Below are 26354 nucleotides of genomic sequence, written 5' to 3'. Positions count from 1 at the left end.
ACACAGCTAAAAGGAAAAGACACATTTTCTTTGATTTGTTTCCTCCGCGTGGTTGGAGGGATCACTACGCACATGATGAAGCAATGGAGAGGGAAGAGATCGGGATAGGAAGGCGGGAAGGAGGGGAGGCAATGAGAAAAAGAAAAAGAAATCATAGAGGAGAAGCCAATGCATTCACCAACACACGCACACATATACATTGATGCGAATGGAAAACAGAAATGTGAAGGACATGTGTACGAGCACACACAGGCATACGACAGATAAATGAAAGAAAAACAAATAACTAAAAACAAAGAAAACGTCAAGAGAAAAGGCTGGGGGAGGGGGGAAAGTGGTAAGCGGAGAGGTGTCACATGCACATAGGAGAGCCACTGAACACGGAAAGAAATGAGAGTATACACACACAGAACAGAAAAACAAACAAACGCACGTACATTTTCTTTTTTTTTTTGCTGTGTCAATGTAAAAATGATCAGGTCACATCAACAAAATATTGGCACACCACCACAGCCAATCGATTCCTTCTGTCGAACTACGGCTAGGCCCTCACCGTCCAGGACAAACCGTCTGCCGTTAAATTGGGCAATACGTCTCACCAACTCGCCTTGTCCTTTCTCGTCTCTTCCTTGGGTAGGCCCTGCGATACCGGTGTGTCAGACCAGCCTAGGTAGCTTGCACGCCCTGATCAAATGAGAGGCGCATTTAGGGTTCTGCTTGGGGGCGGAGGCGGTTGTGGTGGTCGTGCAGATGACAGGGTAAGGATGTAGGTGCATGGCGGACGAACTCGAGGAGGAAGTCAGCCAGCCTCAAGTCAAGGCCGTTGGAGGCTCTGCATTTGGCTTGGGTGCCACCGTTTGCCCTACAATTACTCCATTCCAGAAGATAAGCGAAACAACAGAGAAAAGGAGCAAAGAAAACTGCAACAGCAGCACCAAAGCAAACAATCAACCGCCAACCCCGTGTAGGCGGCGAAAACGTCCTTCAGAGGAATCGGCACACAAATAAGCAGACGACCCCCACACGCGCCACACCAACCACATAAAAAAATACCACAGCGACGTATGCACGAAAACTAAACACCTCCCACTCCCTTCCCTACACCGCTTCCCATGAACAGCAGCCATTCCTTTTCCTCGTGGGAGTGGGACGTAGTGAGCTACCCCCTCTCCTCCCCCGCGCCATGAAAGAAGGAGAGAGGTGGTCGTGAAGACGAGCGCCAGAGGTGGGACGAGGAGTAGAACCACTAGAAGAAAGGCAAGGAGTGCATATGCGCCGGCAAGATGGCAGGGAAGGCGTTTTGACGGAGGGTGAAGAGAGGCGCAACGAAAAGGGCAAAGGTGACAACAAAAAAGCGCAACATTAAGAATGACGGGAGTCAAGTGAAGGCGGAGGAGGCTAAGTACATCACCGCGCCACGCCCATTGCCAAACGCTGGAAACACGTCGCTCTGGCAACGCCGAGAGTCTTTGATCGCCTATGTCGCGGGGTGCGGCTCTTTGTCTACCCTCTCCCTGAAAGCGTCAGGCACAGAAGACTGCAGGCGCGCAACTGCCTTCCACCGCTCGCTACAGAAAGGGCCCAAAAGAACTACGCAGAGACACACCCCCTACTCACACACACATACATATCTCGCACACGCCCACGTTGCGACGAAGGAGCAAAAAAAAAAAAGAAACACGAGCGAGCACGACAGAAATAGAGAGGATAAGAGAGGAAAATCCAACAACAACAAAACTATTCGATACAGCGATTACTGTTGTTTTTTTATCATTATTATTATTCGTCTGGTAGCAACTCCGTCATGGCTTCCGATTTGTAGACACGCATCTGAATGCCCTTGTCGCCCACAATCGACTTACTGTTGTCCCAGACAAGCTGAAGAATGCCGTCCTCCGGAGCCATGTAGCTCTCCGCGCCGTCCTTCAGCTTCTCCTGCCTCACTACCGGGTTTTCGGTCGTTGTGCGCTTCACACCCTTGTCGATGCGAACCCTTACCTTTCCTCTCTTTGACTGCGCTGTCACGCCCTGTTGCTTCGGGTAGAACATTACAGAGAAGCGCACGTCCGTTCCTTTGGTCGTCGAGAACTCCCAAATTACTTCCTCACCCTGCTGCAACTCGAACGCTTTCTCGTGCTTCTTGCCAGGTCCAACAGTGATGTACTCCGTGGCAACGTCGCCTTCATCGCCAATCTCCTCGGCCGCGAAGGCGGCGCTCGGGTTATAGGAGGCGACACAGCCGCCCTCACAGTTGCAATGGCCGCCAAGAAAAGTCGGTACGCGCTCCAGACCAATGGCAGAGTCGAGCGCCGCCGCCGTGTTCTCGGGCGCCACAAATGTAATCTTTGCCTGCACGCCGTTGTTCATGGCAGACTTCAGGAGGCTGTAGGCAAACTTCACCATGGGCGGGCAGTTTACGGCAATGACGCGGTGAATAAAGTCGGCAAACACGCAGGTCATCTGCTGCAGCGTCGCCTTCGTCTTCTCCAGCAACTGCCTGTCGATCATCTTATAGCTGAGGCCTTTACAGTCGACAACAATGGTGCAGAAGTTACGTCGAGGTGCGCCCATGTCGATCCCGGGTTGCGGGTGGGCTGCGAGAACGGCGTCCTGGTAGTTGCACAGTGCCCAACCCGTCTGGATAATGCCGCCTCCGAAGAGCTGGAAGAAGTCTTCGATCGAGGTACCAACCGCAACGTGCGGCTTCAGTTTCCGGAGTACTGAGTGCGTATCCATGCGCCCGACAAGCCAGTACGCCACCGGCAGACCGCGGCGGTCCCAGTAGTGAAATCCGCCATGGACCAGCGGTGTCATTGTCTTCATGCACCTATAGAGCGGTGTAGTCGTTGTTCCCATCGGCAGCTTTGTCCAGGCTGCGACGTTTGCTTGGTCGTACCCACGAATCGAGAAGCCAGATGGAAAGGGCGACTGCTCGCCGAAGCGGAACTTATCCCAGAAGCGGCACGCATCGTTCGCCATGTTCACCGCATTCTTCACATTCCAGTTGCGTGCGACGAGGAAGGCGTACGCCATGAGGCGAAGGTCATTCTGCGAGGTGGGCAAGTCCGACGTGCCGCGATCGGCGGTGCGCTGAAGGAGCGCCGGCAGAGCGGACTTGTGCTGGGCCCACAGTGTCTCTAAAACCTCTGTGATGCGCTCCTCTGACGTGGCGGTGATGGGCTGAAAGAGGGGAACGGGGTGAAGGGCAACGCCGGGCATGGTGCTTTCTTCAATGGCTTCCAACGTGAGGGGTGGACAGTGTGTCTTGTAGAAGCGAAGGCAAAAAAGCACCCGAGTTTTGGGCCTCTCCGCTGTCTCTTCTCGCCTTTTCGTTGAGCTGTTTTGGAAGTGCGACGGAACGGGGCACCGATCTGGACGTGCGTGGCGATAACGCTGGTGAGACGGCAACACCAGGCGAAAACCGAGCGCAATCACAAACACCCACACACGCACACAACAATCCGTGAAAGTGCAGTTAAACGAGCACGGAGAGATGCCAAAAGAGAGAGCGCGTGGAAACGAACGGCTGAGGATAGAAGTAATCGGACAAGCCAACAATTCAGCAAGGAGAAGCGACAAACTGTGCAGGCCTATTTTGCCGTTGCTTTCGTGGGAAAGTAGACGTGTAGGCGATGTAGGAAGGGCAAGAAGGAAAAAAAAGGAAGAAAAATCGAAGTGCGCAGAGACGTGGAGACGGTAGAGACGAGATCAATAGAGAGAGAGAGCAGCTAAGTGCGGGCCCACACCGTACAGGGCACCCTGATCAGGTGGCGCTCGCCATGGCAGACGAGGGAGAACCCTCACACTTTCTCTTTGCTTGCTAGATGTGAAGAGAACAACAGCGACGAAGCTGCAGAAACGAAAATGGTGAGGCAACCGGGAGATTCAGCGCTAGCCAAAAAGCAAGCGCGCGGAACAGTGGCTGACGTCGTGTGAATTAGGTGGTGGTGGTGGAGGGAAACTGGAATACAGGTACACAATACCACTGGCAAGTAAACAACCGCCAAACGAAGCAAAACAAAACACCGACCAAAAAAAAAAATCGGTAGCCAACGCCACCAGATACAGTCACGTATCCATACGCACACACGCAGAGAGCGGACAACACCGTCTTCTCTCGCTCAGGCGAGGGAGACAAGGGAGGGTGACATCAACCTGTCTTCTGGTAGACGAGAAAGTACATGGTCTCCTTTTCCATGTTCTTTGCTGGGCACACAGAGACATTGGCGTCATTGCAGAGAATCACCGTCGCCGCGTCGGGCGGCGAGCGCATGATTGCAGCCTTCTTGTTCGCCGGCTCACTCGCCTGCACCTTCAGGATGGCTGGGGTCGCGGCGTGGTGCACCAAATAAGTGACGTAGTGCCCGCAGCCAACGGCGTCGCCACGGTGGCACACAACGGACAAAAGACGGTACGTTCGCTCTGTGTTGTCAAGTGTTTCATCCCCGCAGATGGTGCGTGGAATCAGCAACGTTCGTTTGATGTGTACAACGTTGTCGAGCTTTACAAGCTCGCCCTCGCGTGTCACGGCCCAGCGGCGCAGCTGCAGGAAGAGAATGAAGGGCAGGTGGCCTAGGCGAAGCGTCTTTTTAAGGTTCTTTTCGTGCGTACTGTCATAGATGCGCTCTGTCGTGAAGGTGTGCTCGAGAGCCTGCTCAATCGTGCACTCTGGTGCAAAGCCCACGTCGACGGGGAGGCAGTAGTACCTCTCGATGACTACTGACACACGGTCGCGTTGACGTTGCTTCCCCTGCAAGTAGCTCTCCAGCGTGCCCCCAAAGAGACTTCCTAGCAGTTTCGATTGCCCTTGTGCGTCCTCATGCTCCCGCACTGCTAGCTTCTCCTTTCCCTTCACAATCATCCAGCCCTTCTGATGACACGCCGAGGGGGTGACATTGCCAGGAGCATCGCTTCCATCACCGGCAATCGTAGTGCTCGTCGAGGCCGAAGGAGTAGTCAGTCTTGTCCCGCTCTTTGTTGCCGTTTCAGATGCCTCCACCTTCTCCAAGACGCTCTCCAAGCTCACCAACTCTTCATGCAGACGCTCCAGCAGCATTTGAAGAAACTCCTGAGCGTCCTCCTGCACAGAGCCATCAAGAACCCGCTGCGAGGCAGGCACCGCGGCGGACTGAGGGGTGGCGCTCTTACTGTTTTTGGTGCCAGCAGGCACGCGCGGCATCAACATCGGGGCTGTCATTGCTAGCCGTGTGAAACCAGGCTTCCAGTACTGAAGTGCCCACTTTCCAAAAGTCGCCAATGTGGGACACAGTTGGCAGGCCTGGGCATCACAGATCGCTGACACAGACAGTTGCGCAAAGGACGGAATGAATATGAGCACCTGCAGAATCGAGTTCATGAAGCAGAAGTTGTTGTTGTTCATGATACCACGCGGGTACGGCAATTCAGTGAAGTTGTGCTGAAGCATGAAGGAGCACCGCCCTCGCTGCTGCTTATGGTGGCGACCACCGCTTCTCTTGCTACTGGCACCATGTGAGCTCCATTCGCTCCGTTGCACTTGGTCGTACAAGTTTTGCAGCGCCATGCAGTCGATGTATACGTTCTGCTGGCGTGGCGCCTGAAACAGTGATGACGATGCAAGATTGTGCCGAGCTACAATCCCGCAATCATTGGTGGAGGCAAACGCTGTGGTGCCCTGTGCACCGGCACCATCGTCGCTTACGCTAGGGGTGTTCTTGTTCTGTGGTCGATTTGATTTCTTCTGCGCCCCCGGTGACATCCCTGAGCAGCCCATCGATGCTGGGACACGCCGGAGGAGGAGGAGGAGGTTCGGCGTGCAGGAAACGTAAGATGGAAGAAGGGGATGACTCGCTGCAGAACGCCAAGCGCGCTCGCGTCCGCTGTGGTTCAATGGGAGGCTGTTGAAGCGCACGTGAGTGAGTGCGCGCGCCTCCACCCCTTTGCTGTTTCTTCTTTAGCGTGTACGCCGATCGCTGTGTATGAGTGCGACACCCCTCCGCGCGTGACCACTGTACAACGCTGACGTCAACTTTGGCGCACGTTTGGCACACACCCCACACAGACAAACTCACACGAACACCAACACACCGTCCACCACCAACCAGAGAGGCAAATAATCATACCGCACATGAAAAGAGAAGGAAGGTGTATTGGAAATGCATGGCTCACTCGGCTTGCAGCTGCGGAGTCACATCCGCCACAATTAGGATTGACGCCCACTCCTTGTAGCGACTGCGCAGGGGGGGGGAGGGAGGAAGGGGGCTGTGAATTGAAATTTCTGGCTCAGTGAAGGGCCGGAGTTACGTTTCGCCCGACGCGCTGCGCATCACAGTAGGACCACCTTCACGTGTCGTTTGGGGGGCGGGGGGGGGGTCGCTAGCGTATTTTTGAGTGGACGTTCGTTTGATCTTTTTTTCTCTTTCTGGGCAGAGGCAGCGGGGGGTAACTAAAGACGATCGACAACCGTAAACGCCTTCCTCCGCGAAACAGTCGTAAGGTGAAGCACAAGTGCAGAACCGGCAGTAAACTCACTCTCCGAGTCGCCACCACCACCACCACCCTCCTTGTTACTTCGGGGGTGAACCTCCCTGTCTCGTCGAGATAGAGGGAGAGAGAAACTAAACTAAGAACTCACATGCCGCTTCACACACACACACACACACGCCCGAAGAGAGACATATCGCTTCATCACTAGGAGGAGACGCGAGGCCGTGAGAGCTCAGTCGAGCCGTGAAGAGTGAGTATTGAAAAAATGATCTAGAGCAATGCCGAAGCAAAAAAGAGATACACACATGCACGCCTATGTAAACAGAGAGGGAGAGACGTCGGATGAATCGCAATGTATACCGTCCCGGTCTGCCGTTCAGTTATTCCGCAATCCGAAATGTGCAAGCAGCTGCCGATGCCGAGGAGGAGGCTGGAAGTTGGTATACGACGCACGACTCCACAACGCAAACCGTCCGACATGACACAGTAAGGGCTGCTGTTTTGAGGCGCCATTGCCCTCCTTCAACGAGTGTGTCCAAGCCCATTCCCGGCCCTCTTATGCGGAGCCAAGACTCTGGCCAGACTGCACAACGCTTACCAGTGCACCGATGTACTTCTTCAAGTTCGCGGTACTGGAGGAGACCCCAAGGGTATTACTGGCCACTTTCTTTCTCTTCAGCTTCAGCACCGTTGCCAGCACCGTCTCCGCTGCCTCCTCCCAGCCTCCATCGTTGTCATCCGAGACGGAGCAGCGGAACAGCGTCGACAGGATAGACGCATCTTGCGCAGCAAGCGGCGGGGATTTCATCTCCAGGAAAAGCCAGAAAAGCTGTGCGCAGCAGTTCAACATGGCCGAGGCCTGTCGCAGTCGCGTCTTTGCCCGCGTCATCGCGTCTGCCCGCTCCCGCAGCAGGCTGTAGCTTTCCTGAAACAGGACTTCCACCGCCGTGGCGTCAGCTGGGCTGCGGTCACGGAAGCGCGCCAGGAGTCGTTTCTCCACGGCGCGGAAAAGCGAAGCGGCGTCGTCGAGTGCCGCTGAGGCGGCCTCCATTTCCTTCCGAATAGCCCAGTGTGTGTCCACCACCGCCAGAAAGTCGGGCACTGGAAGATGATCCGGGATCTCGAACTTCAACTCGACGGCACCACCGCAGCAGAGCGGCACGCGTCGCGTGAGCTCCGAGGCAAGCAGCCACAATCCCTCCATCGTGGATCCCTGGAGCTTAAAGCGGGCCGCGTTCTTGGACACAAGCACCGTTGCATCCGCACCGTTCAGGTACTGCAGCGAGAGGACGTTTGCCGTTATGTTGCCGAACGGGACCATATCAGAAAACATCTCGACGAGTGACGGCGGTGAACTCTGGTTGGTGTGGAGCTGAAGCAAAAATGCCGTGTTTTTGACCGGGGCGACAGGGCGAGCCACCAGTAGGAGCGGCGCCAGGGCCACGTGTTCCATCGTCTCGTACTCGCGTCGTTCACCACGATACAGAGCTGCGACCACCACTTCCAGCGACGAGGGTATGATCAGGTCCCTGTCCTGAATAGCACTGACGGTGAAGGTCTGTTGGACACTGCTGTCTGGGGTGATTTGCTCGATGGTGCATTGAGACGGCGTTACCAACAGTGGCGGCACGGCTTGCAGCACCAGCATAACCTCGTTGACGCGGTGGTTATTGAGCGTCTGTAATGTGACGGTGAACATGGCACTATTGTCGTCTGTTCTGATGCTCGCAAATTCGCTTGTGATGGAGAGGGGCGTTGCGACAGCGGCTTGTCGGGAACTCGGTGCCGTCGGTGCAATGATGACTGAGGATGCAACTTCCTCCTCTGCGGTGCCGGCACCACACTTCTTCTTGAGCTTTGCACCAGCGTAGGCAGACGTCATTTCGGGGACGGCAAGCAGGTCATCCGGGTCGCCGTCCTCCGCGGGAGTCTCAGCGCCGCCCCTGTACTGCTGGATAAGCTGTTCCCACTGCCTCAGGTCATGGACAAGCTCTGGGTAGGAGGTCAACTTTGTCTCCAACGACTGAGGTCGCTGATCGACAGGGTCAGTGCCGAGGTAGTTGATGCTGAGGGAACTGTCGGAGGCCAGATTGACAATCATGCCTTCGACACCGCAAAGCGTGGCGACGGTAAGGTACAGCGGCGCAGCGCCACTAGCAACAGCCGCGCTCCACTGCAGCTCCGTGTCAGAGTAGACCTGCACAAGACCGTTGAAGGTGCCGACAAGCAGGTTGTCGTACTGGATGCTTGGCAACGAATACACGCACAGGGTAGACGCCTCGATGTCAAGTCGACGAATCATGCGCGGCTCGCCGCTCTCGTTCAGCACGTACAGCATGGAGGTGCAAAGTACCACAATGTCAGCCTCCTCGCGCGGCAGGCCACGAGTCAGCCGACATACCGCAATGTCGACCGCATCTTCGCCCAGATTGAACGCCCACATCGGGCACAGGCCGGAGGACGGACCCGCAGTCACGGTGCCAGTCATCGTTATCGCCACGTCTTCGGTGGTACTGCTCAAGACGAGAGAGCTGAAGCTGTAGCTCAGTAGGAACATTGATGTGTTGCACGTCAGTAAGGCATCACGGTGAACGCTGTACTGCATTGGGCCGGGAATAAGAAATTGATTGGAGGGCCAAAAGGTGCGGTACAGTACGCCGGAGTAGTCCAGAATCGTCAGCAAGCCGTCCATCGACTGAACACAGACCATCCTGTAGTCACTACTGCCGAAGTAGCCACACACAAAGTTGTAGGCGGTGGACTGGAGGTGAGCCTCACTCTGCACTGTTACCGTGTAGAAGGCGCCAAGCTCCTTGAACGACGAGCAGGCGTCTTGCACGTTGGAGTTGTTGCCGTGCCTGTAGCGCTGACGGGGTTGCGCATCCGCAGTGGTTGACGCTGACGCCTCTGCAGCGAGGTCGCTGCTACCGGAGTCGCGGCTCGCTGGATTTAGCTCGTTTATCGTACTCGAGTTGTCGCTGCCCTGTGCGGTGATCTCGAGGAACATGAGCACTCGCGGAAACAGTATCGCCAGCAAGTTGGATGGTGCCCCAGCTCGGAAGGGGCGGAAAGGACCGCAATCCAGCTGCAAGATAGGCGCTGTGTACTTCTTTTCAAGCAGCACATCACCAGGCTGCATGGGGCCCTCGAAGGCGCTCGGGTTCACAATGCGTAGCACGCCTTGGTAGGATCCAAGTACAATCTTGTCAAAGAGAGCGCTAACATCCGGGTCGGCAAGGGTCACGGCGGAGGGACTGAACTCTTCTTCAGGAAAGGAGGTATACCAGAAGTCGCGCAACTGAAAAAGCGAGCCCATTTTCTCGACGAAAGCAAGAAGTGACCGCCTAGAGAGGGCCTACAGAAGAGAAGGATGAGGGGGGGGGAGGTAGTCACCGCAAGGAAGAGAAAGTGCACGCTGCCGCAGCGCTTGCTTCGTGTGCTGCTGCTTGTCCACGCGCTCGTGTGAAGGGTAGGTCATAGACTCACACTCAGCCAGGGAGACAAAGACCCACCACTTCGCTCGTGTTGCCTCCTCCTATGGTCCTTCTTGCTGCTTCGCTAGGCGTATGTTTGTGTGCATCAATCGATGATACCTGCCGGTGATGGCAGGTGCGCTGCATGAGCGTTCACAATGCGCAAAGAACAGGGGTGAAAATGCTAAAACAAGTCCAGCTCAATTTTTGATTTTGTGAGACTGTAGTGAGATGGGGAGATGAAAGCTGGATAATACGTGGTCGCACGGGTGACCTTCATGTTTGCCGTGCTCCTTTTTCTGCAAGCCTCTCAGCAAAAAAAAAAAAGAAATCACATTTCGAAGGCCCCCTCTGCAGGATAATGAACAGGAGTCCTGGCGGGCTCTTCGCTCTTTTCTGGTGCATACAGAGAGGGGATGCGCCTCTTTCGCGCTGCCGGGCCATTACATTCCTCTTCTTGCCCCTTTTAACTTTCATTGCTACACTTTTAGGATGCCCCATTGTTGGAAGAAAACCACAGCAACTTGACCGACAGGGAGGCGAAGAGAGGGCTGGCAAAGAGAGAGAGGTCATTCCGTCCCTGAAACCCATGCAGAGTGTGGGAGAGATGCGCAGTGGAGGAGAAGCTCACCCTACGGGCATTGAGGCACACTGCACAGACACACACATACAGATAGCATGACGCACGTGCAGTGCAGACTGCGGGCGTAACTTCTTCTCTCCCTCCCCATCTACGCATGATGTCTGCAAGGGTCGTGGGACGGCAGAGCCCCTCGCTGCTACAAGCCAAGAGAACAGCTGGTTGAGCGAAGCTAGTACGATACGGAATAGAAAAGAAGAAAGTGAGTGACACACATACACACAGATATGCGTGTAGGTGCCACTCCATAAACAACGCATGGTCAAAGCTTCTATGGCACCATTGATGACTTGCCGAGCACACTAGAAATTCTCGTCCTCCCAGGACCAGTTGTCCTTCGCTGGCAACTGCGGAGCAGCAGAGGGGGCACTGCCACCATCACCACCGAGCGGGTTCACCGGGCGGTTTGCCTTCAGTTCTGTGGAAGAAAGGGTGACGTTATGGTTGAGGCGAGCTGGTGATCTCCAACCAGGAGACATGGAGGAAGCCACGCTCGCCGTTGGCGCGCTCTCACACGCACTCTGCATCAGTATGCGCCCTTGGTATACTTTGGAGGACTCTGGTGACGTGGGACCGATTGGCCTCGCTTGCACCGAGGCGCGAGAGCCAGGGCCGTAGCTGCTGCTGCTGCTGCTTTCAACGGGGCCGTATCGCGATTGGCCACCAGGAGTGTTGTCTACACCGTTTTCCGCCTGCACCTGCCGCACGTTGTGAAGCATGTGGGCTAGGCCATCGTCTTCGTCACCACCGGGGACGTTCATATCCCTGCCACCCTCTGCCATTCGCTGCTGCAGGTCGGTGGCGTAAGTGGACACTGTGGCCGAGACGCCAGCCCATCGCTGCGCCAAGGAGGTGCGTACTCCCTCCACGTCCGCGCTCTGAACTGCCTTGGTGGCATGTTGCGCTAATTCGGTTGCCTTTTGCGACACAGTGCTCCAGCCGCTGTACAGCGCCGAGTACCACTCACTGCCGCCACCGCTGTTGCCGGACATCGCGTGCGGCTGCCCATTTGACCCATGACCAGCAAAGCGGGTCGGATTCGTCTGTGGGTATGCTGACGTCGGGGACCCCTCTGAAGGACTCTCCGCAGCCTTGAGGCGCGCGTACCACGCTGGTGGCTGCCAGGCTGCCTCGCTGAAGGGCTTGTCAAGAGCCTCGGACTCAAGCATGTCGGCATAGCGGAGGGCTGGGAGCGACTCGTAGCGATTCCTGAAAGGAGCTTTGGGGACGTTGTGCGCCTCAAAGTACAGCCGCGCACGGCGGTTGCCGCCGAGTTCCATCTGACGCAGCTTCTCCGGTTTCCAGTTCATCCAGCCGTCCATCGTAGAGCTACGGACAAAAGAAAGGTGCACGCCGAGGCCGCGGTGCTGACCACTACAGTTTAAGCAAATGAAGGTACCGTGCATGACGTCGCACCACTGCGGAGAGGGTGCTCCGCACTCGAAGCACCGGCTGCACTCGAGGTCCTTGGCCAGAATAGCCATAAATGCCCGCTCATCCTCGGGGCTGACGTAGGTGTGGTTCGTCATGATAAAAGAACAGCGCTGATTCGTGTGCTTTGCGTTTGGAGGGTGGGCGTCAATAACGAAGGAGAAAAGGTTTGAAAGCGTGAATGTGTAAAGAAGCTCAATGGGTGCCGCAGTGACAGTGTGTAAACCTCTGCAACGAAATACGCGCCTCCCTGTCACCTGCCACAACGCGGACGGACTTGACCACTAAACGACACTGCGAAGAGCCCCACCTACGCAACCGAAAGGGGAAAAGGCGCAAGCAAGACAAAAAAAAATAAAGATAATAACACCGCCCAACGAAAAAAAAAAGCCACGCCACGCCAAATGGCAACGGACGACGACTAGCGAGCGAGCAGTGAGATGTGATCTGTGAGGGGGAGGGGGAATGATTCACTTGCTTCTTCAGTGCATGTGCAAGAACCTGTCGAATGCTGGCAGAAGCGTGTAGGACGATGAGGAAGGTGGGAGAAGGATTACGTTCAATGTGCTGCAGAGCAGGAGGAGGAGGGCAAAAGCGAAAGACACGAGCGGCCTTCTGGAAGCAAAGCCGACGAAGTGGATAGCGTACCACTCCAGCAACCAGAGGTTAGGATTGACAAAAAGAGGTAGCTGCTGGAGTAGCTCAGGCGCAGCTTGCGCTGGGTAGGAGATCCATTTCTGTTAGACATCTCTGAAGTCTACTGAAAAAGGGGGCGCTGAGACGGCGCGCGAGCACCGAGTTTCCTCTCATCCACGCTCGATTATTCAGTCAAATCACTCACTGCCTGCACACAAAGCGAGCACCGACAGCGTTTCCAAAATGACGCTTCCATGCAGGCGCACATTAGTTCTTGCTTTCCTTTTGGGAGGTGGAGGTAATTTTTTGTCTTGGTAGGGTTGTTTTGTTCTACTCAGGACACCTCTTGTGCAATAGGAGAGCCTGGTAGCCGCGATTGGTGTCTGTGTGTGTGTGTGCGTGTGCCTTTGACTGTACCGGCCCAAGGAAGGGGCTCTCAGCGAGACACGCTATAGACACAAACATCGAGTGAGATCAGCACTCCGTGGATGTGGAGCTATTATACATCAACTTTATCTTGGGATGCAACGCAGATTCCAGTTGGTCCATCCTACAGAAGACGGTGTGCCGCTGCTCTTAGCAGAGCGAGCAGCTGACGTACATGATGCATTACCGCGGGCTGGTCTCTGCCCTCTTCGCTTTGCATGTACGGGAGTGTCGTGCTCTAAGGGAGAAACAGAGGAGCAAGTTTTCAACCGTGACGCAGATACAAAGCGCATGTGCACCGTCTAGTTAGACTTTGTCCTCCTCCTGCGTGTGCAACAGCTCATTAGCCGTGGACTCGCGCAGACCTCGATTTGGTTGCATCTTGCGCTTCGACTGCCTCCAGATCTTTCTCAGCTTCGTCAGCTTCTCCTTGTCACCCTGTCTCATAGGTACGGTCCGCTCTTCCTCGAACTGCCCGCCTAGCAAGGGCGATTGACCGTTGCTGCCATCTCCGGTACTTCGCTGCAAGGGAGAGGTCCCTGCCTGGCCCAGCCGCCTGCTCAGCGTCGTCTCTCGCACCTCCAGATCGCCGATGCGGGCCTCGTACACCTGCCGTAGAAAGGCGATCTTCGAGGTGAAGTCCTCCTGCATCTTGGTAATTTGCTTCTGCTGGCGCTGAAGCTGTACAGATTGGCGAGACAGCACAGCCTCGGAAGAGGCATTCTCGCCACGAGAGCCGCCACGCCCCTCTAACGACGAGCTCCGGCTCCCCAGTTTGGAAAACGAGGACGAGAGTGAGTTGTTCTCCTGTGCCGTGAGATTTTCAAGACCTGTGCCGACAGACACACTGTACGTTGCGCCGGAGGCGCCGCCCGGGCGACTACCAGTGGGTTGCAAGGCCATTTCCATATTGTACTCTCGCCGCTCCAGCAAGGCCGCGTCCCCGGTGAGGCCGCCAGCAATCTCCAGCGCGTCCGCGCGTGGCGTCGTTGACGCTGAAAGCGTCAGCAGTTTGAGGAAGGCACGCATCTCGTTGTCCAGCACCAAGGCGCGCTGCAGCTCCTCCATGTCGACGTCGACATTGTGCATTAAATTGAGAAAGGTTGAGATGCAGTCAAACGGCAGCACTTCGCGGTCGTCACTCTGCATGCTCGTGGGTGCGACATCCGCTGCAGGCGTGTCAACTGCGTTATTTGACTCCCTCGTGCTCGCCAATTTCGAGCCCGCGTAGCTCGGCGGGGCTGAGGTGCGACCGGGTGTGAGGATGACGCCAGAGTGGGATACCCGCTTGTTTCCTGTACCAAAGGGCTGCGGTAGCGCCGCCGACTGGGTATTGTGCACGCCTACCTCAAGTGCCGCCATCTCGCTCTCTGCTGCCATAATTTGGGACTCCGACAGGCCAGGTAGCAGGCGTGCTGCTCCCGCACTCAGCAAACGGCCAGCACTGCTGCTTCGTACAGGTTCAGCAAGTTCGCCCTCACCTTGCTGCTGCTGCTGCTCCGTCAATTTGTATCCGCGCAGCTTCGCTAGCGTGTATCCACCATGCCAGCGCTGCGTGCAGATTTTGCCAAAGCGATCGACAGAGGTGATATTGCCACTGGGGAAGGTGACGTGTATGCGACGCATCACCTCAGACGTGTTGTGTTGCAGCTGCGAGAGAATGGCACGAGCGTTGCGCAGCTTCGCGTTCTGCAGGTCATACAGGCGAATGTGCTGAAAAGAGAGGTAGAGAATTTTCTTGCGTTCCTGCAGTGCACTCATCAGCTCCTGTGCTGTCTCGACCACCGTGTCCTTCACTGCCGTAAAGCGGCCCATGAGCTGCTGAAAGCTCGATTCGAGCATCTTGAGCTTGAATCGTACGCTTGGCTCGACTGTCGCGTACGCCTCGCCTGTGCGCTTTCCCTGGCTGCAGCTCAGTAAGACTTCCCGAACCTCCGTGATAAGGCGGCGTGAGTTGCGGAGCTGCTCGCTCAGGCTGTCCATAGTTTGCCGGAATGTGATGCGTGCAGGGTTGAGGCTTTCCTGCAGCTTCATCTCCCCCATCATTTGCCGATACGAGGCTTTGCAGTCCCCCTCCAGGCCCGTGTTGAGTTGATGAAACAGCACCGCCATCTGGTCTTCCAAGGCAATGCTTTGCTTCTTGAGGACCTTGTTGTGGGTCTCTAGCAATTCTACCGCCATGCCGTGGTCGTATGCCACCTGACCCACACTGTCCAGCATCTCCTTCAGCTGTTTCCGTTCCCCCTCCGACGCGCTCAGCTGCTGCTTTAGCTCCCGGATCTCGTGCTGGAGCAGACGCACCTCAGCGAAGCGGAAGTGCTCGTCGTTGTGGTCATCAGCGAATATGACGCCAAAGAAGCAGCTCAGCAGCCGACCAAGCTCTGCGGTGCGCCGGAAGAGTCGAGAGGAGAGAAGAAGCATGTCTGTTACAGGCAGTGCCGATGGCATCTCACTCTCCAACTGGTAGAGGATATCCTTGAAGCTGACCACGTCGTAGACGTCGCCGGCGACGAGGGTCAGACACGACTGGATCATCTGTCGCAGCTCTATCAGGTTCTCGTACTGCTCGCTCGCCAGCGGATCATACGCGTACTCGAGACTGCTGCAAGATGGCACAAAGGACGCCTCCGTCTGTACTTCCTGTTGCAAGCGCCGACGACCCTTAAAGGTAAGCCGCCCTCTCTCGCCGGCCGCCTCTGTCATGGCGCGAAGGTGGCAGGGGGGTGGGTAGGTGGAGAGGAAAGAGTGATCAGCAAAGTAGTGATGCTCCTGCTTCGTGTCAGCCTGAAGGGAGCAGCTGGACTCCCCATACCTTTCCTCCTCTTGCTGTGGGTGCACAGTGTACAGGCCGAGGTGCGTACACTGGGAGGCGCGTCTTCAGTAGCCCTCCTTGTAGGCAAACACGCAACACACGCAAAGGGAAAAAAAAGGCAGAAAAATAGAAAAAACGTATGTGAAAACGGCCTCACACACACACAGACAGGCGAGCACGAAAAGGGAAAAAATAAAAGAAAATGAAGACACGGAAGGAAGGGGGGGGTTCGAGCGGCCTTGCGTCTTTGGTATTTGGCACAACGCAGCCAAGAGAGCCATGGACAGAGAGAGAGAGAGGGTGAAGGGAGGGAGAGGGGCACAGACGAAAAAAAAAGGAACAAAGTGGGTGACATGTGGCAGATCAAGAGGATTAGGCGCATTCGAAATGTGCGCTCCTCTGTGTCGAGCAGCATGCCTGCACCCGGCAACACTTCTGATGATGGGTATGGGGCGTGGGAATGAGTAAAAGGGGAGCGAACGAAAAGGAGGTAAAGGGATGGATAGTGCCGTGAACTGCACCATTTTTCTACCTCTTCCACTCTCCATTCGATCCTTTCTTTACCTTTTTCCCAGTTGGATCGACCGCCAGAGAAGGCCGCTCCCCCCCTCCCCCTCGCAGTGGCACACGCACGAGGCCTGCCGGTACGTCCGAGAACAACAGCAGCAACGATCAGACATAAAAAAAAAAGACAGAGCTGAGGAGGTGAGTGAGGCATGCCGGTACCCGTGCTGACTTGACGAGCACGGTAACCGCCCACACCCCAATGGAAAAATGTCTCCCCCACCCCTACTAGCCACGAAACATCATGGTCGCACCGTCTCCCTTTTCTACCCAGCACCAAAGGCAGTGCTTGGAGTTGTTTTGTTGTCTAGTGTAGCTCTCTTCTCGCACAACTACTGTACATGAATAGCCAAGCCTCTCCCTCCACCCACAGACAGACAGGCAGATTTAACCGACAAAAAAAAGGTACATCATCTTGTGCACCCGGAGACACGAGCCAGGAGACGCGTGCAGCAGGGAGCAGGAGGCACATGCACCTCCTCAGCTTCCCAATCCCCACCTATTCTCCTGTGTTGGACTTCCCCTACAACTGTGAAGCGCACCTTGGCTCCTTCCTCCCTTTCATTCGTCACCTAACGCCCTCATCTTCTCCAGCACAATCGGCGGTGGTGGTGTGTAGAAGAGGGCACGAGACATGACCTCCGCCAAAACCTGGCGCCCGTGCGCGTCAGCGATGAAGACGGCCATCGTGCTCTCCGCTGGAGACACCCGGTTCTTCTGCATGTCGCTGAGCACATCGTACACAAACGCGTCCGTGTGCTCGACTAGGGTCTTCAGGATGCTGTTGTAACAATGCACGTCTAGCACAACGCAGCTCACGCGGGCCTGGTCAAACGCCCTCTTTACTGCCGCCACATCGCCTTGTCGGCGGGCGACTTCGCAAAGCACATGGTAGCACTCGGCGTTCGCCTCTAGCGCCGAGCTGCATTGGATCTTGTGGAACAGCTGCTTCACCATATCGTACTGCGCGTGAGAAAGGTAGTACTGCATCAGAGTCGTGTAGCACTGCACATCTGCAGCGGAGGCACTGGCACTGGAGGCATTGCCGTGCTCGGTACTCAGTCGGTCAAACCAAGCTTGAATGCGCGCATCATCACGAACGAGGAAGAACTGCAGGACAGAGTGATAGAAGGCGGTGGTGAGAGCATCACAGTTGTGCACCACATCCTCCACATAGGCGATGACACTTTCCATCGGCACATTCATCTTGTCTGTGAGAGCCTCGAGCCGAATGCAGAACGTCTCCTCGTTGGCGGCTGTGGTGGAGTAGGGCTGCGCCATCATTGTGCAGAGGTTCTCGGCAAATGTGGCCTTACAAGGCTTTGTGTAGGCGTAGCGCAATACGATGTTGCACGTGTCGGTGTCGGCCCACGCACTTGTTGGGTGAATGCCCATGCGCATCTGCTCATACTCGGTGAAGACCACTTCCCCTGCGTCTGCTGCGCAGAGGACGCTGAGGAAGGCATTCATGAGTGGTGTATCAATGAGAACGCCCCGCACCTTCAGCTCCGCCAACAGGTCTTCGGCCCATCGAACGTCCCTCGCCGCACAGCACACCTCTAGAAGAAGTAGCCCCAGTGAGGCACTCAGCGTCACGCCGCTTCTCCGCATGTCCGCGCTGACCTCTTTTGCGAGTGTGAAGTGGTGGTAGAACGAACACGCCTTGATCATCTGCCGCCACGTCTCACGGTTTGGTCGAACAGCGGTGCTGCGGATGTTGCCGACTTCCTCCTCATCCTCTGCTTGAAGTGCATCTTCCAAGAGTGTCCCGGCATCGGTGCGATTCGGTTCGTTGACACTTCCTCTGGCTATCCCCAATCCACGCGACGGTCCTGAAGTCGCGCGACCAACGCTGCTAGAGTGGTCAACAATCTCGTTGGCGTGCCGCACCATATCGTTATACACAACGAACACCCGCTCGTCCTCACAGCGGAGAAGGATGCTGAGGGCTTTGTTGTACGTGTAGGTGTCTGGACACACCTGCATTGAGCGCATTTCGCGCAGCAGTGTCATGACAAGCTCGGCAATGGCATGGGAGCCTTGAAGAATCTGCTCCCGTGTGCTGCGCTTTGCAGAGTAGACGCTGGTACCGCGCACGTAGTCGATCCGCTGCTCGCACACGCTGATCAGGTAGTTGTACGTCTCCATATCCGGGATGAGGCCCTTCTTCTTCATCTCCTCCACGAGCTGGAAGGCGCGGTCATAATCGCTATGTCGGCTCGCCGCCTTTAGGATTGTGTTGTAGCTCCGATTCGACGGCCTCAAGTTGAGCGAAAGCAGCTCCTGAAACACCTTCAGCGTCTCCGCGTAAGGCGCTGATTCTACCATTACACTCATCAGGCAGTTGTACGTGTTCACGTCGCGCGGGACGTTGAGCTGTTTCATCTCCTCGACAAGGAAAGTCGCCTGTGCCACGTCGCGGACGGCCGCGCAGTACCCCAGCAGGGTGTTGTACACGGCCGTCTCGGGCACTAGTCGAAACTGCTCTCGCAATTGCTGGTAGAACACGAAAGTGCGGTTGTACAGCGCACTGCGCTCGCAGGCGCGGAACAGCAGCATGTAGGTGTCCATGTCCGGCCGCACACTACTGTTCTCCTTGAGCCCTTCGTTCTTGATCTCGTCGTAGAGGGTAAAAATGGCGCCATCAGTGAAACGGACGACGCGCTTCATAAGGAGGTTGTACGTCTGTGTGTTCAGGGGAATTCCCTCGGAGTGCATGCGATGATGGACCAGGGCGACCAGCTGCCGTGAGTCCTCGTGCACCGACTGCTTGGCGAGGAGAGCGTTGAAACTCGCCGTGTACGGCGCACACTCCATCACGACCTGATACGTCGCGTCGTGGTCGTCATTCGTCGCGGTGCACGCCGCTTGCTCGACTACTGCCGCAGTCGGCTGGAGAAATCGGTCTTCAGTGCCGTTGGGACGGCGAATGATCAGCTCCGCTGGAGGTCGCTTGGTCAGATACATGATGACGTGAAATCACCAAAAGTGCGGCTGAATCTTTCGTGTTGTTTGTATGTGTTTTATGCATGTTGTGTGCGGGCTTGCTGTGCAGCAAGCGAGTAGCGGCCAGACGACAAACCGACAGCACGAAGTAACTGTGCTCGCTGGGAGGACAACGTTGTGTTTTTCTTCTTTTTCACACCGATGTTTGAGGCAAAGGGGGCAAATGGTTGTGAGATTCGAAGGAGGAAAACGAGAGAGACGGGGAGGGGGGCATGAACGAGTCCGGCGGCACGGTGTCAGTGCAGAAGAGAAGGGGCTCAAGAAGCACAGCGGTGGCCCCTCTTTCACACTGAGCACGTGCTGTTTCTCTTGAGCTCTTGGCTACCTCTCATAGATTCAAAAAGTGGGTTCCATGCTTGTGTGTACGTGCAATCCAGCAGCACATGCGCCGACGAAGCCCGCACCCGCTTCAAAAACACTCGTCAAGGGACTCCTCATGGAATGCACGCTACCACTGTGACACTCTTCATACACCTCGACACTGGCGCAGCTGACGACGCACTACGTTCAGCTGCGTGTGCACCGGTATCACAAAACAACGACAATAACGAAACATCTGCGCCTACAGGGGGGGAGAGGGGAGGAGGGAGAAGGAGCGCTGTACGAGGGTCAGCACGGATTCATAAAAACCGGCACCCACGCAGACCCATACGTGACACACCATCTGCGAAGGGTAGACTGAACGATGTCCCACGGCACCGTCCTCTTCTCGGCATCGTTGGCAACACACTCAGCCAAAAAGCACACACACACACACACTCACACACATCTACACACCCGCAGTACACTACTCTTACACAATGTTCTGCAGGTCAGCGACAAAGTTGATGTGCTGCTCGATCATTTCCCTGAAGGGGATTTCCCTTTTCAGGGTGTCGTCTTCACGTGTGAAGAGAAAGTGTGTGCCGTCCTCCGACAACGTCCACTCCCGCGCCGCACCGATCTCGCGCACCTTCGTCTCCGAATCCACCATTAGAATTCGTTGAGCGGCTGGGATGGACAGCTGCTTGTACGACTCAGGAATGCAGTTGGCGACCTCGTCGCGCACTGTCTGCTCGAGCATCTCCACAACAGGCAGGTACTCATTTGACGGCACCTTCTTGCGTGAGGTAAGAAGCTTGTTGTAGCTACCCTCCATCAAGTAACGCTCAAGCCCGACCGCAAAGCGGATGTACAGGTTCGAGCCGTGAGTGGCAAACGGGATCTTCTCCATCTCTGAGTGGAACTCGGCAATACGGCTGCAGACAAGGAGTCGGATGAGGTTCAGGCCGAGCAGCATCAGGTACTGTGGTGACTCGGGCAGCTCATCGGAGCCGATATCGCTGTAGTACAGCTGCAGCTGGTTGAAGTATACTTCAAAGGAGGCAAGGTCCTTTTGGTGCGCCGAGGCAAGGACCCCCAGCTCAAGATAGGTGCGCGCGAGCGACAACTCCTCGCTCCGGGTGCTGCTGCTGGCACCAGGGTTCAGAAAGGTAGGAAACATGATGATACGCCGCTTGATTTTCGAGAGAATCGCTATGCACTGGGAATCATTTTTTGTCTCGTACGCGGCCTTTAAGTTCTTCACATCTTCTGCGATATTTCGCACAGTGATGGACAAGTCACCGACAGTGGACATGGTGCACAGAGGAGCGCAAAAGGAGGGGGGCCACAAGAAAGGAGCGAGGTTGAGCACACGGCACGTGTGACGGACAAGCGAGCAGCAGAACCGGCGCACAACGAAAAAGTTGTTGCGCTCTCCAACAAACAACAATAGAGACCCGAACAAAGTGGGGAAAATATTGAATAAGAGCTGCGCCAGTACGATGCAACGGTGTTTGTCGTGGGCACCAAAAGGAAGAGTAGGGAGAACGAGGAGGAGGGAGATGATCAAACAAGGTAAACTCGCACAGCACTGCAACCCGTGTACGCCAATGGAGAGAGGGAGACATCCTCGCTTGGGCTAGCTTATGTTTCCCCAATAGTTCAGGCGCTCTGTTAGGCCACGAAAGCATCGAAAGAAAGAGACGTGGGCGTCACTGCACGCTTCCTGTTCCCCTACATCGCTGAATTGTCCTGTGCACTCACCTTAGCAGAGTACACACTGTCTTGATCATGGAGAAGAAGTACAAAACTTCCTCTTTTTTCTGCTCTCGTGTATAACTCCAGGGTGTGGGAGTCAGCTTAATCTCTTTGGTAGCTGAATAGATAGCAGTAAAACATCAGTACAGAGAAAGAGAGAGCACTATAGCAGAATCGTTCGGGTACGTCATTCCAGCACGGTGGTACCAGTCCCCCTCCCCCGCCCCCCGCCCTCAAAAGAAAAAAAGGGACGTGGACGGAGTACCTCAATCAAAATAGAGTGTTGGCCCACAGGCTAGGAGGATGCCAGCACCAAAGCCCTCCTGTTCGCAACACAACTCCGCCGCCATGATGATCGGCACACCGACTACGGCAGGGGCAGAAGTAGGGGGCTGCGCGGCCCGTCGCTCAGAACGCCTACGCTTGCATGCTGTACTGGTGCCTCCTTTGTCAGATCGCTCGACAGATTCGTGGAAGCGTACGCACTTCTTCGTCGCCTTGTGGGTGACCAGGGTGTCCTTCTTACCTGGCATACGCGGCCTCGGTGGCGGGGGCGTGGATGACTCAGTGAGCTGGTTCGTGACATTCGAGAACAGAGGCGACAGGCGGGTATCTTGAGTGGGTGCTTCGGGCCTCCGCTCGGGGCGGCGCAGGAAGATCGGCGAGCTCTCTGTGAAGCACTCGAAAGTCTCCGACATAGCTGGAGTAAGAGACGCGCCACGTGGAAGGGGTCCAATCAACCCCACTGCACCGAATGCAGTCGGGGAGGTGATGCCAACAGCGGCCGCACCGGCAGACTCGCCCAGGCAACGTGTTTGGTCAAGTGTCGATTGCCTCAGGGGTGCCGGAGCACTCTCCCTCACATCCTGCCCATTCGTCGCTCGTTTCTCATTCATCCCCGACGGATTCTCCGCCATCGTCAGCATTTGAACCGGCTGTGCTGGCAGGCGAGCGTCATCACTGAGCCTGCGGTTACTCTGGCAGGGGTTCCATGGCGCCTCCAGCAAAGAACTGCGCAGCTCCTCGATGCGGGATAGGTAGGAAATGACACTCGTTTGGGGTGATGGAATCGTGGAATGCGGCGAGGCCACACACGGACTCATTACGAGAGTGGATACCCACGGAGAATTAGAGTTTCGATGAGTAGATGGCGATCTCTGGACCAAGTCGAGCTCTGGGCCAGGTATCAGCTTTGCCACCTCACTCGGCGGCGTCTCCGGCATTGCAGCCGGCGCAGACTCCGTCGCAGTCCACCCTTCCGGTCGCGGAACGCATGGCCGCTCCACTGAGAAGGTGGCAACCTGCGGGCTTCGGCTCGAGAACCGCACGTGGCGAGCACCTTCCACTTCACAACAGCCAAGACCGCTCACCTCTCCGCGATCACCAAAGAGAGCGGAGCTGCCGTTGAGATACGAAGGGAAGGAGGCATCAGCCTTGTCAGCGGAGGACTGCGCTTCAATCGGTGAAACATGCAAGGAGTCACACCACTGGCCTTGAATAGCTGCCAAGCCAAGCGCAGCGGCTTTGTGCAGACGAGACAGGCGAGTCGCAAACTCCTTCGAGGGAGACAGTCGACTCTGAGAAGGCGTTGATGGTGCTACCAGGGCGGCAATGCCGTTGTCCGAGTTCACGGGCACGCTCTGAGAAGAAAGACGGCGCCGTTCATATGTGATGGCAAAGATGATGCTCTCTGGTGATCCCAGGTCACTCGGCAGCGGCATCGGGGAGACTGTAGGGTGTGGTTTCCGTACTTGCGCAGGCGACCCTTGAATGCGCAGTTCGGGTAGACCTCTCGGCGCCAGGACGCCCACCAGGTCGTGCTTCCGCAACATCAGAGCACACGCATGGTGCCGCCGCTCGCACAGCTGCTTCTCTTTAATTGCCTGCTGCAGGTGCTCCTGGCGGAGTACAGCACTCATAGAGCCAGCTCGCAACGCGCTCGAGTGCATCCCTTTACATGCCGTGAGGCGATGTCAATGAGGCGCTTTCATACTCGAGTTGCCTCGGCATTGCGAATATAGGGCGTTTTTTTGGGGGGGGGGTGCGTGGGGGAACGTAGGGAGCAGGAAAGAGAGCCCAGGAGTGCAGAAAGTGATTGACAACAGCAGCGACAGCAGCAGTGGTTTTACTGTCCGGTGTAGCAATCACGTTCCAACAAGGAGAAGTGCAGGTACAAGAAAACGCAAGTGGAAGTCGATCTTCAATGTTTCTTCGTTTTTTTTTTTTTACGCGTGCAGCTGGGTGCGTATGTATGTGTGCGTGCGTGTGTGCGAAGACCAATAGAGGGTCTTCACCGTGCGGCGTTTCCATGAGACACGCGAAAAAGAGCAGAGGGGAAAGCCTCGTTTGGCATTTGCAGCAGCAACATTCACATGAGGGGGAGGGGGAGGGGGAGGGAGGGAACACGTCGATCCCGAGGTGACGCCAGTAAGGCAACAGTTGGTGATCCTCATCCGTGTCTTAGTGCTTCTGTTTGAATGACACGTCCACGCATCGAGACAACGTTTAGCGAAAACAATCGGAATGGATAACGGAGAGGTGTGCTATGTACATCGATTGCGACACCACAAAGAAGCGGAGGGAACACACACACACACACACACAAAGGTCATGTCCTTGGGACAGGCAGACAAATAGGAATGTGCATCCGAAAAAAAAGGTCGAACAGCTGGTGGAGATGAGTCTGGATCGATAGCACGAGCTGACACCAGTGTATATGCGGTAAAGCTCTCCTCTTGTGTGTGCCAGTCCTTCTATGAGTCGCATGTTAAGCACCGGAGGCACGTGACGAGAGTCGCGTCTGCCGCGTCTGCAGTCGCTGCAACGCTGAGTCACGCAGAAACCTGTTGTACATTGCCTTTTGCGACTCCGACAAGTATTGGCGTCCGTCCTTTTCGAGGAACTCGCTGGCGCTTTTGTGGTTGGAGCTGGCTGACACGTGCGTGTCAACTGTCGAGGACACGCCTGATACCGGCCCATCCGTGTCGAGCGAGAAGCGGTGGCGCACAGGAACAAAAGCGTCAGCTCGGTCGGGCTTCGAACGCCCAGACGCACGAGCGTGACTTGTAAGTGCACCGGCGGCCACGTCTTGCGTCGCCCGCGCACAATTCTGGCGGAGTGTCGGCGGCGGCGGTGCTGATGGGGCCGTGGTTGACCATCGCGGATTCGCAGGACTGCCTACGTGCAGATCCGTTTGCGCAAAAACCCACGTGGTGTAGCCGTTCTCTTCCTCGCCCTTCACCTGCGCGTGTGACGCTGCGAGCACGTCGGCCCCAATAGCGGTGTCCGAGGAACTCAGCGCGTCCGCTGCTCGTCCATTCCTCTCCAGGTAACATGCACTGTCCGATCGACATCTTGTACTCAACGTGGTCGAGTTGGACGACTTGGGGGAGACAAACAGCGACGAGACGCTTTCTCGACTTGACAGGTTCCTGCGCGGGAGCATCCGCAGCTGCTCCTCAAGCTGATCCCGTTCCATGGTGTCCAGCGGGCCGCCAGTGTCGCCCTCGCCTTTCAAGATGGACGGCGTAGCAGCCACTTCCACCTTTACCGAGTTTGTCAACACGTAGGTCCGGCTATAGTGGTCAATGTAGGCGACCACTACGGGGTCATGGGCAACAGAGTCCAAGGGGCACCACGCTTCAGCGACGCGGGTGTCGTCTGATCCGGCGCGTTGAGCTCTCTCGTTGTACTGCACAAGGAGTTGACGACCGCCCTTGGTGTCGCACTTTTCGCCGAGCACCGCGACGATGAAGCCGATCAAGCCTGAAGAAAAATCCTCACCGTCGGGGCGCCACTCCAAACCAGCAGGGTGAACCAAAGGCGATAAAGCAAGCGCCTTCTTGTCGATAGCCAACACCGCCTCCTCCTCAATGACGGCAGGCAGAGGCAAGAGCGGAGGACAGAGTAGCATGTAGATCTCTAGAAGTGCTTCCACCTGCTCTTTTTCGAGCTGGATGCGCCCCGTCTCCTCACGCGACACAAAGAACGCAACTACAGTTTCCCTGCCTTTCGTGGCGCTCTGCAGGGATGTCGGACAGGCAGCGGTGGCAGACGACACAGCTGCCATAGATACGCAGTACGACAGCGGCGGTTTCGCTGACTGCTTCTGCTTGAGAAGGCCGGCGGCACCGTCATGCACAAGCCGCCGCTTATCTGGAGCGCGTGGGATTGGTATGGTGGCTACGCTTCCTGTGGCGCATGCGCGCTGCATCGAGCTTCTCTGACCTTGACTGAGTTGCCATAATTCTTCCGGCGCACAGAGCAGTGGCGGCATGGCTCTGATTGACGCCGCCGAAGGAAAGTTCGATGAGCCACCTGAGCGGAATAGAGAGACGTTACTGTCATTTTTCTGCACAAGCAATGTGTTCAGCTCGCACATCCAGGCCCACCCAGCAGTTAAGTCTCGGGACGCCAGGAGGGATTCTACTCCAGTCGCACTCCGGGAGGTGAGCTTGGTGGTCAACGACGCACCATACCGCATCAAGAGTGGGCCCATCACACCCACGTTCGGCCCGAAGGCGGCAGCTAAGTGCAGCGGTGTTGCCCCGTACACGTTGCGAGCATCCACCTCGACGCCATGCTCAAGTAGTGCATACGCGGCAGCGACGTTTCCAACAGTAGCAGCCCAATGCAGCAGCGTGTTGCGATTCGCATCGCGCATGTGCACGTCATCGCACACGTCCAGGAACCGGCGAAAAGGGTCTTCCAGCGGCGAGAGCAGCAGTTGAAGCGCGTGGCTCAGTGCCGACGGCTCGTCAGAGATCATGGCGGTGGTGTTCCAGGTTGAAGGAAAGGAAAAAGGAAAAAGGAAGCGAGCGAGTGCGCAGGATGTGCCCTC

General features: G+C 56.2%; 9 protein-coding genes across 9 annotated transcripts, besides 1 other annotated feature; all 9 read right to left on the bottom strand.

The window, feature by feature from the left end:
* Window positions 1-499: 499 nt before the first annotated feature.
* Window positions 500-876: a repeat region.
* Window positions 877-1779: 903 nt separating this feature from the next.
* Window positions 1780-3219, bottom strand: LPMP_321330 (hypothetical protein; the record flags this gene model as incomplete). Its single annotated transcript, XM_010703517.1, has 1 exon — window positions 1780-3219. One exon carries the CDS (start codon window positions 3217-3219, stop codon window positions 1780-1782), a length of 1440 nt encoding a protein of 479 aa, XP_010701819.1.
* A 931-nt stretch (window positions 3220-4150) lies between these two features.
* Window positions 4151-5425, bottom strand: LPMP_321320 (ubiquitin hydrolase, putative; the record flags this gene model as incomplete). Its single annotated transcript, XM_010703516.1, has 1 exon — window positions 4151-5425. The coding sequence occupies one exon, from the start codon at window positions 5423-5425 to the stop codon at window positions 4151-4153; it is 1275 nt and encodes a 424-aa protein (XP_010701818.1).
* Window positions 5426-7021: 1596 nt separating this feature from the next.
* Window positions 7022-9781, bottom strand: LPMP_321310 (hypothetical protein; the record flags this gene model as incomplete). Its single annotated transcript, XM_010703515.1, has 1 exon — window positions 7022-9781. The coding sequence occupies one exon, from the start codon at window positions 9779-9781 to the stop codon at window positions 7022-7024; it is 2760 nt and encodes a 919-aa protein (XP_010701817.1).
* Window positions 9782-10880: 1099 nt separating this feature from the next.
* Window positions 10881-12107, bottom strand: LPMP_321300 (ADP-ribosylation factor GTPase activating protein 1, putative; the record flags this gene model as incomplete). Its single annotated transcript, XM_010703514.1, has 1 exon — window positions 10881-12107. One exon carries the CDS (start codon window positions 12105-12107, stop codon window positions 10881-10883), a length of 1227 nt encoding a protein of 408 aa, XP_010701816.1.
* A 1270-nt stretch (window positions 12108-13377) lies between these two features.
* LPMP_321290 (hypothetical protein) lies at window positions 13378-15774 on the bottom strand (the record flags this gene model as incomplete). The annotated part of the gene is made up of 1 exon (XM_010703513.1): window positions 13378-15774. The coding sequence occupies one exon, from the start codon at window positions 15772-15774 to the stop codon at window positions 13378-13380; it is 2397 nt and encodes a 798-aa protein (XP_010701815.1).
* A 1234-nt stretch (window positions 15775-17008) lies between these two features.
* Window positions 17009-19414, bottom strand: LPMP_321280 (hypothetical protein; the record flags this gene model as incomplete). Its single annotated transcript, XM_010703512.1, has 1 exon — window positions 17009-19414. The coding sequence occupies one exon, from the start codon at window positions 19412-19414 to the stop codon at window positions 17009-17011; it is 2406 nt and encodes an 801-aa protein (XP_010701814.1).
* Window positions 19415-20246: 832 nt separating this feature from the next.
* On the bottom strand, window positions 20247-21071 carry LPMP_321270 (proteasome regulatory non-ATP-ase subunit, putative; the record flags this gene model as incomplete). Its single annotated transcript, XM_010703511.1, has 1 exon — window positions 20247-21071. One exon carries the CDS (start codon window positions 21069-21071, stop codon window positions 20247-20249), a length of 825 nt encoding a protein of 274 aa, XP_010701813.1.
* Window positions 21072-21780: 709 nt separating this feature from the next.
* On the bottom strand, window positions 21781-23463 carry LPMP_321260 (hypothetical protein; the record flags this gene model as incomplete). The annotated part of the gene is made up of 1 exon (XM_010703510.1): window positions 21781-23463. The coding sequence occupies one exon, from the start codon at window positions 23461-23463 to the stop codon at window positions 21781-21783; it is 1683 nt and encodes a 560-aa protein (XP_010701812.1).
* An 818-nt stretch (window positions 23464-24281) lies between these two features.
* LPMP_321250 (hypothetical protein) lies at window positions 24282-26282 on the bottom strand (the record flags this gene model as incomplete). Its single annotated transcript, XM_010703509.1, has 1 exon — window positions 24282-26282. The coding sequence occupies one exon, from the start codon at window positions 26280-26282 to the stop codon at window positions 24282-24284; it is 2001 nt and encodes a 666-aa protein (XP_010701811.1).
* Window positions 26283-26354: the final 72 nt, after the last annotated feature.

This window comes from Leishmania panamensis (genome assembly GCF_000755165.1).
Source record: "Leishmania panamensis strain MHOM/PA/94/PSC-1 chromosome 32 sequence".
In the NCBI taxonomy this organism is placed as follows: Eukaryota; Euglenozoa; class Kinetoplastea; order Trypanosomatida; family Trypanosomatidae; genus Leishmania; species Leishmania panamensis.
This window is presented reverse-complemented; position numbering and strand designations above follow the sequence as displayed.